Raw genomic sequence first — 13,530 nt, forward strand, 5'->3', positions numbered from 1 at the left:
CAGAAATCAGAAATAAGTGATATGAGTGAAACATATACAGAACTTTTAGAACAAATAAATAACCCAAATGAATTAGAAATAAATACAGGAGATGTTAAAATGGATGACAAACCTAGTACATCAAAAGTAAAAAACCCAAGAAGTAGTCCAAGAAGAACAACCCCCACTTATTACACTTACGAACAATCGGATAGATCAGATGCGCTATGGAACGGTAGACTAAATAAAAAATGGACACCTAAATCAATAACAGAACAACATAATTTTTTAAATTTAGACTGTGTTACAGATACTAATAAAACAATCCAATTATGGATAGGATACATATCAAAACAACTAATTGACAATAAAATAGCAATCAAGAAAACACCAGGCTATAGAGAAAGAACACTAATAGGAGCAACAAAATTATGGCTCGAAAATCTATCTAAGGAAAGTTTAGAAACGCTCAGAAGTAATAAACAATTGGATGGAACTGTGCAACAACAAATATGGATATACTAGCTAAATATGAAATGGCTATAAGAAATGAATTCAGTAGTATGACTACAGAAATAGAAGAACAAAATAAAGAAAAATTAACCAATAGGCTCCTTATGACAAAATTAGCTATATGTAATATGTGTTATCTGGATGAATATACATGTGTATTTAAGGAATATTATTACATGGAGAAATACGATATAAATGAAAGTAAGGAGATACGAAAGCTATATTTCTCAAAACTACCAGAACCTTTTGGTTCCAAAATAATTAAAGATAGAAATAATGGAGTAACAGATACCCTAGGAGCAAGAATAAAATTCTTACAACATTGGTTTATACAACTATGTGAAAAACACAAAACTGAAATAAAAGTGGAAAAAGTATTACTCAAAATCTTAAAATGCTGCAAAAATAAAACAGCCCCACAATTTGGATGTACAGAAAAATATTATAAAAAACAACGACATAGACGATTTAAAAAATATGGAACTAAATATAAATACAGAAAATCACGCCAAAGATATTATGTAAAGAATTACAAAACAAAAGGACCATATAAGCCAAAAAAGAAACCATCAGAATGTACTTGTTACAACTGTGGAAAGCTAGGACATATTGCTAAAGATTGCAGACAACCAAAAAATCCAAAGAAAAAACAAATAGTAGAAATATTAATAGACAATGAAGAATACATGCAATTAGATTACTTAGACTATGAATTAAGTGAAATTGACAGCATATACGAACTATCAGACAACGACCTAAGCTTAGAAATAGATGGAGAAATAACTGAAGAAGAAATCTAATGTCTGAAGAAGATATACAAATAATATCAAAAGAAAATTATCAAAACGAAGAATCATCGGAACAAAAAATCATATTTGATAGTACAATATTTGAACAAATAAAAGGAAAAGAACTAGACTTAAGTGTCGAAAAAGTACTTGAGATACCAACTATAAGAAATTGGTTCAGAAAGCAAAAAGATGAATACTATATAGTTAGTCAAAAGGAACACATCATAGATTGTAAATATACAAAAGGAAATGCACAAATGCCAATAATAAATAAAAGAATAATAAACAAAGAAATACAAGATATAAAAACCAAAACACCAATAAAATATGTACATTTAGGAGGAACAGAAATACTAATAAAAGCATGTTTTAGAGAAGGAATAGATACTCCTATTGAAATATACCTAGCAGACAATAGAATTATACAACCTATAGAAAAAAGCATAATCAGTGCAGTAAAAGGAAACTTAATATACCAAAAATTTAAATTCATAATAAGTGCTAACTATTCAGTAGCATTAACAGACCGAAATATAGATAAATCATTAGTTCTATACTGGAAAATGTCTAGCGTAGAATTAGCACCAAGAAGTAAGATATTCACAGCAAGATGTAAAAATTTATATGTATTGACAACAAAACATAAAATAACGGCAAAAAATAAGATTAATAAAATAAAAATAGAAAATCCATTTGAAAGGATAGTCACTGTAATAGATAATAATGATTATAGTTATAAAGAGATCGATATTGAAGAAGATCTAGAAATAGTAAAAGAAAGATTCAGTACTTCAAGCGTACCGAATATACTAACAAGAGCTACATCATCAAGAATGAGTACATCTAAAAGAAACTATATACTCCCACAAAACTTACTATTAAACACAGACGAAATAACGCCATACCATTACTACATAACCGGAATAATGGACCAAAGAAAATATCAAATCTTAATAAATACAGGACAAGAAGAAAACTATATAACAAGAGAATTAATACCAGAAACAGAAATCATAAAAACAGGACAATTATGCCCTGAATTACCTAAAGAAATAAGAACAAATGAGGAAATGACAGAAAAGGAAATAATTATAGGAGGAATACCCTTAACAATTCAATTTAAAATTTACCAAGGAAATCAAAACATTACCTTAGGGATAAAATGGCTAGAGAAATTTAAACCATATAATATAGAAAATGAACAATTAACTATAACTTATCAAAATAAGAAAATAATTATCAAAAGAACAAAATGAATAATGAAAATCTATATACTTGCAAAAATTATTGTAGAAGGATATTACAACAGATATTATACACCAATGATAGATACAAGAGCAGAAGCAAATATATGTAAGTATAATTGTTTACCAGAAGATAAATGGAAAAAATTAAAAACACTTATGGTGGTAACAGGATTTAATAACGAAGGAAGTATGATTACGTATAGAGCAAAAAATGTAAAAATACAAATATGGGATAAAATACTAACAATAGAAGAAATCTATAATTTTGAGTTCACAACAAAAGATATGTTATTAGGAATGCCATTCTTAGATAAATTATACCCACATATAATAACAAGAACACACTAGTGATTTACCACACCATGCAAACATAAAGTAGGAGCAAAAAGAGTAAATAACAAACGACGTAAATCTACAGAATGGATCAAACGAAGTGAAAAAATTACGCAAAAATTGGAAAATATAAGCAAAAATGAAACAACACAGTTAGAAATTATTATCTTTGCAATAGATAAAGTTAAAGCAATACAAGACAAGCTAGAATTACAATACAATGAAAACCCACTACAAGGATGGAAAAAACATAAAACAAAAATAAAAATTGAGTCAATTGATGAAACTAGCATAATAACACAAAAATCTTTAATATACAATGCTAATGATTTAACAGAGTTTAAGATGCATATAAATGAACTACTAAATAATAACTATATACAAGAAAGCAATAGCAAACACACGAGCCCAGCATTTATTGTAAACAAACATAGTGAACAAAAACGAGGTAAAAGTAGGATGGTCATAGATTACCGTAATCTAAATGCAAAAACAAAAACATATAACTACCCGATACCTAACAAAATATTAAAAATTAGACAAATCCAAGGATATAATTACTTCAGTAAATTTGACTGCAAATCAGGATTTTACCATCTAAAACTAGAAGAATAGTCTAAAGAATTAACGGCATTTACTGTACCACAAGGATTTTATGAATGGAATGTTCTACCATTTAGATATAAAAATGCACCAGGTAGATACCAACATTTTATGGACAATTACTTTAATCAATTAGAAAATTGCATTGTCTATATAGATGATATATTGTTATATTCAAAAACACAAGATGAACATGTCAGGTTATTAGAAAAATTTATACACATAATTGAATAATCTGGCATAAGCCTAAGTAGAAAGAAAGCAAAAATCATGAAACCTCAGATAGAATTTCTAGAAATACAAATAGATAAAAATGCAAACCCACATAGTACAGAAAATAATCACCCTTGATTAAAATATAGATACAAAAAAGAAATTACAATCCTTTCAAGGATTAATAAACCAAGTGAGGGAATACATACCAAAATTAGCAGAACATTTAAAACTATTACACAAAAAACTTAAGAAAGATGTTGAATATCACTTTGACAATAGAGATAAAGAACATATAAGACATATCAAAAACTTATGCAAAAAACTATCGAAACTATATTTTCCAGATGAAAATAAATTATTTACTTATATTGTTGAAACGGATTCGAGCAATCACAGTTATGGAGGAGTCCTAAAATATAAATATGACAAAGAAAAAATAGAACACCATTGCAGATATTACTCAGGATCCTATACAGAAGCACAAATAAAATGGGAAATAAATAAAAAAGAATTATTTGCATTATATAAATGTTTATTAGCATTTGAACCATATATTGTTTACAATAAATTTATTGTGAGAACAGACATACACAGGTAAAGTGGTGGATAACCAAAAAGGTACAAGATTCAGTTACAACAAAAGAAATAAGGAGATTAGTATTGAATATATTAAATTTCACATTTACAATTGAAGTGATCAAGACTGACAAAAATCTCAATGCAGATTACCTCTCCAGAGAAAGATAATGTAGATACAATGGAAAAAATACTAGCTACCATGACAACACTTTGTCAGAAAATGGAGAAAATAGAAAGCGAAGTACAGGTGCTAAAAAAGACAGCTAATAGTCAGCAGCATGACTCTAAACATGCGGAGCTAAGTCAGCAGCATGACTCTAAACATGCGGAGCTAGAAGGTGACATTGGGAAACACCTTAAAACCCATAACAAAATGTTAAATACAGCTGCAGGTAGCACATCTACTGGAGGATCAACTACAAAAATAGAAGATGGTAAGACAAAATATACAAATACCAATATGAATAAATTATTCTCCAGACCATACCTTCCAGAATACACCCAAAAAGATGTATTTGTTCCCCCACAAGTAAATACCTACAAAACCAGTTTGGATTCACACAAACAAATATATAACCTTATCACCAGGATGTATATAGAAAATATACACAAAATCCAAACCTTTTTGAATCTAAACCCCAGAGCTAAAAATACCCAAAATCTAAATGAAAATTATATAACCCAACACTTACAAGGATATAATAAACTCATAGCACAACCATGTACCAATTCAAACCTAGTAGCAGTTTGCTACAATTATGGACTTTTAAGTACAGTATATACGATAACAGGTGAAGAAATAGCTAAGATACCAGAACTATACAAAGCGTTTCTACATTACAAAAGAATAACTAAAGGAACTTTATTTTATATAAAGTTTTATTCAGCAACTGCGGAAATATTATACGACGAAATCAAACCTATAATACAAGTTATCAAGATAGGCTTGACCAAAGAAATGATAATCCCGGAGAAAATAGAAATACAAGAAGAAATACAAAGGGTAAATATCCAGAATTCTATGCAAATAAAAAAACTATTGGGATAGCTACCATTTTGAATGAATTATCGTATAATTATCTAAACAGAAATGCAATTTGTAACTACTATAATCGAGATCAGACGATGATATTCCAATTGCCGAGAGCTAAAAACAGCAGATATGGAAGAACTACGCCAATGGATACTAAGCCTGCTGAAACCAGAACAGCCACCTACCACAAGAGCTATCAGAAAAAAATTTATTTCACAAAATATGATGACTAGATACTGTGAATTAGTAGGCCAGAAATACCCATATCACCTATGCGCAAAATGTGACGGAGAAGACAACTACATCCCAGAAGTACAGCTGGAATAATAAAAGCAGAAACAGCTAATAACTAGAAGGTAAAGTTATGAATAGTAGTATGTCAGGCCATATGTAAAAGTAAAGGTCATTATGTAAAGTTATAAAGTTATGAATAGTAGTATGTCGGCCATATGTAAAAGTAAAGGTCATTATGTAAAGTTGTAAAGTTATGAATAGTAGTATGTCAGGCCATATGTAAAAGAAAAAGGCCGTTAAAAATTTTAACTAACATTTGACAATGTATTTTTTTCATCATATTAATATGCAAAAATTGTTATTTTTTAATACTTTCTTATAATTTTTGAATATCTGAATTTATTGCTTAGAATATCGAATAAATGTAATCTAATTTAACTTTGAAAATTAATTAAATTGACTTTTGAAAAGCAAAACATAACAAATGAAATATTATATTCTCTACCCATATTTTTTAATTCAAATTTATCTACATATGAGATTTTTTAACATTACATATTATATATAGCTTTACTGGTGGTTCAAAAGTTGAGGAATACTTTTATCACTTAAAAAACCATAGGGAGGTATGTGTACTCACTATAAATGTTAATGGATGTTTGTATAATTATCCTATGTACAAATTTATATGTGAACATCCTTCACCCACCTACCTATTTTCTTTCACCTTGTAGTACAAATATAAATTTCAAAATTCGCTCACTTCTGCTCTCTCAAATACAGAGCAATGGAGACCAAAGCAGAGCTTGTTTTCATTCCATCGCCGGGATTGGGTCACGTCGCTTCCGCTATGGAATTCGCCAAACTCCTTCTTGCTACGAATGAACGACTATGCATTTCCCTTCTCATCATGAAACATCCTGCTGATTTTGGTGTTCAACCTTATCTTCAATCACTCCCTTCTCTGTCCCGTTTTCGCTTCGTCGATGTTTCAATAGACCCGAAACTAGTTGTTCAACTTTTGTCTAACAAAGACAGATTCTTATACGATTTCATTGATGGTCACAAACTCAAGGTAAGTGAATTTGTTACTAGTAATAATTCCAGTCCTTCCCAATTTGGCTCTACTCAGCTTGCTGGCTTTGTTCTTGACATGTTCTGCATTTCCATGATTGATGTAGCTAATGAATTTTGTGTTCCTAGTTATATTTTCTTTACTTCTGCTGCTGCTTTCCTATCCCTGTCCTTTCATTTTGAAGCTTTGAGGAATAACTTCAAGTTTGATTATTCCGAGTCTGATGAGGAATTGTCGATTCTCGGATTTAAGAATCCATATCCTGCTAAAGTTTTACCTAGGCCAGCTAAAGCAATTACACCAAGCTCGAGTTTGTACTACGATGGCATTCGTCGTTTTAGAGATACCAAAGGTATTGTTATCAATACGTTTGCGGAGCTTGAACCTTTTGCTCTTCAGTCGTTGTCTGATGCTAAAATTGCTCCTCCGATTTATCCGATTCATGCTGTATTCAATTCGGATGATAATGACAAAAAACAGGAAATAGAAAGTATTGTGGAATGGTTAGATAATCAACCAAACTCATCTGTAGTGTTCTTGTGCTTTGGAACCATGGGTAGTTTTGAACCTGAGCAGGTAAAGGAGATAGCAATTGCGTTAGAGCGTAGTGGGCACCGGTTCTTGTGGTCTTTACGAAGGCCTCCACCAAAGGGGAAAATAGAGATGCCAAGCAATTATGACAATTCGGAGGAAGTGCTGCCTGAAGGGTTCTTGGAGAGGACAAAAGGAATTGGGAAATTGGTGGGATGGGCGCCACAAGTGACTGTACTTTCACATCCTGCGGTGGGGGTATTCGTGTCACATTGTGGATGGAATTCGACAATGGAGAGTGTGTGTTGTGGGGTGACTATTGCTGCTTGGCCGTTGTATGCTGAACAACAGATGAATGCGTTTTTGTTGGTTAAGGAATTGGGATTGGCAGTGGAGATTCGGATGGACTATGTCAAGGACTTCGAGGGGAAAAATCCAGTTGATATAGTTACTGCTGAGGAAATTGAAGGCGCCATACAGAAGCTTATGGCGAATGGTGAAGAGAATGAAGTGAGGAAAAGAGTGAAGGAAATGCGAGAGAAGAGCAGAAAAGCCATGGAAGAAGGCGGATCGTCTTATACCTCTTTACGACTTCTAATTGACGATTTCATCAGCAACATTTCCTGAAGAATTTCCGCAAAAAGATCTTCAGCAATGGCAGGTTTTTCACTGGATGCTCAGAACATAAACTTTTAAATGCATTATGATCAAGGGTTGATATTTGTTGTTGTTGCATATTTTTAGTGTAATTATAGTTAGTATTGGCAGTTCATGCCTTGCAATCTGTCATGCGCAGTCAAAAGATATTTTCCTTGATCATAGTTTTTCAACTACTTCGTAAATATTTGGATTTTTAAGTATTGTGGTTTCTAAATGTATAAATTTTATTTCAAAGATATCAAATTCTATGTCTGAATCACATCAAACATTAATAAGTTTGACCCTCATACTCCGACTTTAATACAGTACACTTGGACTGAAAATTTTTACATGAGAACTACATAATAACTAATATAAGAATGCAGTGGTCTAGAAGAAGACCAAATCAAACTGTAGAAGAAAATTTATTGTTTTCGAATAATTATATCGCTGTTTAAGATTGTTTCTCAATTAGTGATGTCCATCACCTGTTCGATAAAATGTCCAACAGAATTGTAGGAAGATCCACCTTCTTTGGGCACCAATCTGCTCTTTTCCTTCATGCCTTTCACTTTCAACCTTATTTCATTTTCAGGCTCCATTAGCTGCTGTATTGCTTTCTCTATCTTCTCTGCTTTTACTACAACGTTCGATTCGGTCCCTCTGAGATCCTTCCTATAATCCATCTTAATCTCCACTGCTATCTCTAAATCCTTCACCAATTGAAATGCATTCGCTTGCTGCTCCGAATATATTGGCCAAGTTGCCAGTGGTACTCCGAACCAAATGCTCTCTAAAGTCGAATTCCACCCGCAGTGTGACACAAAGCCTCCTACAGCATCATGACTCAAGATAGCCACCTGGGGTGCCCATCCTATCACCTTCCCAATTGCTTCTGTCCTTTGCAAGAACCCCTCAGGCAAAACATCCTCTGGATTATCATAAGCAGCTGGAAAAAATGTATCTTTAGCCAAAGGCTTCTTTAAGGACCACAAGAATCGACATCCGCTCTTCTCCAAAGCATATGCAATTTCCTTTATTTGCTCCTCGTTGAAGCTTCCTAAGCTTCCGAAGCAGAGGTACACTACTGATGAATCAGGTTGATCATCTAACCAGTTGATTATTGTTTGATGCTGAGAAGAATCTTGATTGTTAACCTGATCGTTATCAAGGTTTAGCAAGGGTCCGACTGGGTATACAAGTGGGATTTTCTCATCGAGGGAGAGGGATTTGACAGCATGAGATTCGAATTCGGAGAAAGTGTTAACAAGAATAGCTTTAGCTTCTCGAAGCCTTTTAGAAAGATCAAGGTACATTGTGGAACCACCATCCTTGTCAAAGGCTATAGATGGCAAACATTTAGCTGGAAATGGGTTTCCATACGTTGTCACCGAAAGCTCTGCTTCTTGATCATCCTCGTAATCTGTCACATCTTCGTTAAAATCATCCCTGAGACTCTGCAAATGAAGCTGAAGACCAAGCATGGCAGCACCAGACGTGTAGAAAACATAAGTCGGGAGTCCAAATTCATTGGCAACGTCTATCATTGCTGTACACATCATGTCAATAACAAGGGCCGCAAGACGATTTGATCCTGAATTCAAGATTTCAATCACTGAATTTCTGACTTGAGGCTTATGACTGGATAAAAATGTGATGAAAGTTGTGTTTGTGATTGACTGTAAGATGGACTCATCTTGAGGGAGTTCAATGAACTTCATTTGAGAGTTGTAGTTTGGGTTTGTCGAGACAGATTCAATATAAGAGCTGAGTTTGTTGTCAGAAGGCAGCTTGATTACGAGGACTGTAATGACGAGATGTTCATCTCTAGCTATTAGGACCTTTGCCATCTCAAGTGTGGGTACTAGATGTCCCATGCCAGGAACAGGTATGAAAACCAATTCTATTTTCTTATTTAGTGGATCCATTTTTTTGTTGCTTGAAGAGGATATTGAATGAAATTTGTAATGGCTCATAACTGGAAGCTTGATTTGTACTTATTTTATAAAATAATATGCTGATTTTAAAATTTAAAAAAAAAAGAAAACTTGTTAGTGTTAGGTGAGTGAAGACCAATAGACTTAGGGAGCAAGAATTAATGGTAAATGATGCCATGCCTTGGCTGCCAAGTCCCAACTTACAATTAATTACAATCGACTACTAGCAGAGTGGCCTTTGGGTGAAGCCTTTAGCCCCTTTTTTTTTTATTAAGGAAAAAGGATCTGATATACCCCTCAACTTTGTTATTTAAAGCTGATATACCCCTCGTTATAAAAGTGGCTCATATATACTTCTACTTGTAAACAAATGGCTCACATATACCCTTTTCCTCTAACGGAAATAAAAAAAATAATTTAAATCTAAATTTTTATTATTTTTTCCTAAAAAATATAATTCAATATGAGTAAATTTAATACTCGTCAAACATATTTTTTTTACTTTTTTTTGTTTCAATGACTAATTTATAATTATTATTTTGATAATCAAATTTATTTATGTTTCACTAATATTCTTGTAAAACTTATTGTAGATGACCAAATTTTTTCTTCGAATACGAAATTAAATTACAATACACACAAAAAAAAAATAGTTTAATTTTTTTTTCTTTAAACTAAGGAATGAAAGAAAAAAACAAAATAAGAATAAGAAACTCAAATAATTATAATAAAAGAAGTCAAAAAATAATTTATGTATGAAAAAATTAAAATATACCTTGAGCTATGATAGAAGAATCATATATACCCCTAAATAATTTTTTTTTAAATTAGAAGTAACAAATATAAATTTAAAACTAATTTTTTAACTTCCGTTAAATGAAGGGTATATGTGAGCCATTTTGTAACGGCAGGGGTATATGTGAGCCGTTTGTATAACGGTAAGGACATATATGAGCCACTTTTATAACGAGGGGTATATCAGCTCCAAATGACAAAGTTGACGGATATATCAGACCCTTTTCCCTTTTATTAATAAGTTTTTTTTTGACGACAAGAGAAACCCACAGCCGCTATCCTTTTGGGTGCGCACAGGGTAAAACCCCGCTCCTATGCAATAGCTTGCGAACCACATATGAGAGGTAATCCGCACTAGGCAAGCCTGGTGCAACGAGCTCAACCCAGAAGGCAAACTCTTGCTTTCGCTGGCAAGGGATTTCGAACTTGAGACCTCCAACATAAAAGTCCCAGGCTCAAACCACTGGGCAACCCCGAAGGGTTTTTATTAATAAGTTATATAGTATTATCTCCGTCTATTTTTAATTGTCATAGTTTTTTTTTAGAGTCAAACTATAAATTTGTTTGTTATGGGGTTCCCATATTCCATCTCCCTTTGTCTTCTTGGCCAACTATATCTGTTCCCATATATATATATGCCTCGTAACTAGGTCGTATATGCCTGTCATAGCAAAGCCATCTTTCTCTTCAAAGCCTAAAACATCAGACGCTATAGGTGAAGGAAATAAAAAAACATCGATGAGTGAAATCAAGAATGCAGAGTTGGTCATCATACCATCTCCTGGAATAGGTCATCTGGTACCCGCAGTGGAGATGGCAAAACTCCTTATAGCTAGAGAGAAACACCTCTCCATCACTGTCCTTGTCATGAACATGAACCTCGACTCGAACCTCAATCCTTACATCCAATCACTTCCCTCAAATGCTAATTGCACCTCATCAAGATTGAAATTCATAAATCTCCCTTGTGACGAATCCGCTTTGCTACTCCTCAATAATAATACCTTCTTTTCTGGGTTTATTGAAAGCCATAAACCTCAGGTAAGACATGTTGTGGATCAAATTCTGCAATCAAAAACAGTCACACTATCCTGTTTTGTGGTAGACATGATGTGTACCACAATCATAGATGTGGCCAATGAATTTGGTGTTCCAACTTATGTTTTCTACACTACTAGTGCAGCCATGCTTGGTCTTCACTTTCATATGCAGAGCCTAAGAGATGATTTTAACACGGATGTTACCGATTATAACAATGACCCTGAATTGGAACTCTGTGTACCTTCGTATTTAAATCCATTCCCGGCAAAATGTTTGCCGTTGATATTCTTGGACAAGGAAGGTGGTTCCACTATGTTTGTTGATATTTCCAAAAGGTATCGAGAAACCAGAGGAATCTTGGTGAACACATTCCAGGAGCTAGAAGCTCATGCTATGATATCTCTTTCTCTGGATGAGAAAATCCCACCCCTTTATCCAATAGGACCATTGCTGAACCTCAACAGTGGCGTTAATGGTAAAGGAAGAGTCGTCTCATGACGAAATTATCAAATGGTTAGATGGGCAAAATTCATCCTCTGTAGTGTTCCTCTGCTTTGTAAGCTCGGGAAGTTTCAACAAGGAGCATAGTAAAGGAAATTGCGCAAGCTCTAAAGGACAGTGGGTGTAAGTTCTTGTGGTCTCTAAGGAAACCGCCACCAAAAGACTCATGGTATCCAAGTGAGTACGAGAAGCTGGAAGATGCATTGCCGGAGGGGTTCTTCGAAAAGACAAAAGGTAATGGAATGGTGATAGGATGGGCACAGCAAGCAGTAATTTTGTCTCATCGTGCCGTGGGTGGATTTGTTTCGCATTGTGGTTGGAATTTAATTTTGGAGAGTATATGGTTCGGTGTGCCAATGGCAACTTGGCCAATGTATTCGGAGCAACAAGCAAATGCATTTCAATTGGTGAAGGATTTGAGTATGGCAGTGGATATTAAAATGGATTATAAGATAAAAGGAAGCAACACAGATGTTATAAAAGCGAAGGAGATAGAGAAAGCAATAAGGCATTTGATGGATCCTGAAAATGAAATAAGATTGAAAGTGAAAGACATGTAGGAGAAGAGCAGATTTGCGCTTAAGGAAGGTGGTTCTTCCTACAACTCTGTTGGGCGTTTTATCGAGCAGGTTATGGGCAATAACTGAATAATGAGCACTTCATTTTCCCTTTACATTTTGTTTCCACTATACGTATTGTATTGTATTCCTTTAATGAATAGTATGTTTGAATAGATTATATTGTTTTTTGTCGTTACATAATGTCACACATCTATAATTTGAATGATAAGGTAATGGAAGATGCAATCACACCAAATTGGTCTTTAGGTAAAATGGGTCTGGTTAGAATTTATATAACAATCAAACAAACATTGTATTTAGGCGAAATGGTCTGGTGGACCCTTATACTTGTATCAGTTTGTATTCAGAACCCTTTTACTTATTAATTTGTCATCTGGACCCTTAGACTCAATAAAACATAATACATCGGACCCTTCTGACCATTGACCACGCTTATGTGGCTTTAAGATGGTTGAGTTGGCGAAAGTGTGTGATTTCACACTCCTTAAAGGCGAGTGAATGACATTTTTGGATTAAAAAAAATTAAAATTACATAACAAATAAACTTTAAAAAAAACAATTAATTAAAAATTCCTTCTTCTTCACCAAATATCCCATCCTTTTCACCATTTTCATCCAAAATCTATCGAAAAGCCATCACCACCATTGTCATCCATTTTTGCCGGCGAAATCGATAAACTCTCTCCCTCACCTATCTACATCTCCACCGCACACCATCACCATTTTCCTGTCCTCCTCCAACCTCCACAAAATCAACAACCTAAGTCATCCCACAACCAGATCTGATCGAAAAACCTCTTCACCGCCATCACTTCGCACCCTCACCACCTCGTTCTTCTCTACATTGACCGGTGTCGCCTCTCTCTACCTTACTCCACTGTGATATAGTGGTCTTCGCCGAT

General features: G+C 33.7%; 2 protein-coding genes and 1 pseudogene across 2 annotated transcripts; 2 read left to right on the forward strand and 1 right to left on the reverse strand.

Annotated features, from left to right (window-relative positions):
- The first annotated feature begins 6,208 nt into the window (after positions 1 to 6,208).
- Positions 6,209 to 8,037, forward strand: LOC107026020 (anthocyanidin 3-O-glucosyltransferase 6-like). Its single transcript, XM_015226844.2, has one exon. It carries the CDS (start codon positions 6,316 to 6,318, stop codon positions 7,759 to 7,761), a length of 1,446 nt encoding a protein of 481 aa, XP_015082330.1. The 5' UTR covers positions 6,209 to 6,315; the 3' UTR covers positions 7,762 to 8,037.
- On the reverse strand, positions 8,038 to 9,822 carry LOC107026019 (UDP-glucose flavonoid 3-O-glucosyltransferase 6-like). The gene has a single exon (XM_015226843.2). It carries the CDS (start codon positions 9,747 to 9,749, stop codon positions 8,241 to 8,243), a length of 1,509 nt encoding a protein of 502 aa, XP_015082329.1. The 5' UTR covers positions 9,750 to 9,822; the 3' UTR covers positions 8,038 to 8,240.
- Positions 9,823 to 10,663: 841 nt separating this feature from the next.
- On the forward strand, positions 10,664 to 12,803 carry LOC107024673 (annotated as a pseudogene).
- The last annotated feature ends 727 nt before the right edge of the window (positions 12,804 to 13,530 follow it).

Source organism: Solanum pennellii, chromosome 7 (genome assembly GCF_001406875.1).
Source record: "Solanum pennellii chromosome 7, SPENNV200".
In the NCBI taxonomy this organism is placed as follows: domain Eukaryota; kingdom Viridiplantae; phylum Streptophyta; class Magnoliopsida; order Solanales; family Solanaceae; genus Solanum; species Solanum pennellii.

Bases quoted from the DNA above. Each gene is read 5' to 3' on its own strand.
- LOC107026020 (XM_015226844.2), top strand. From the start codon at position 6,316: ATGGAGACCAAAGCAGAGCTTGTTTTCATTCCATCGCCGGGATTGGGT.
- LOC107026019 (XM_015226843.2), bottom strand. From the start codon at position 9,749: ATGAGCCATTACAAATTTCATTCAATATCCTCTTCAAGCAACAAAAAA.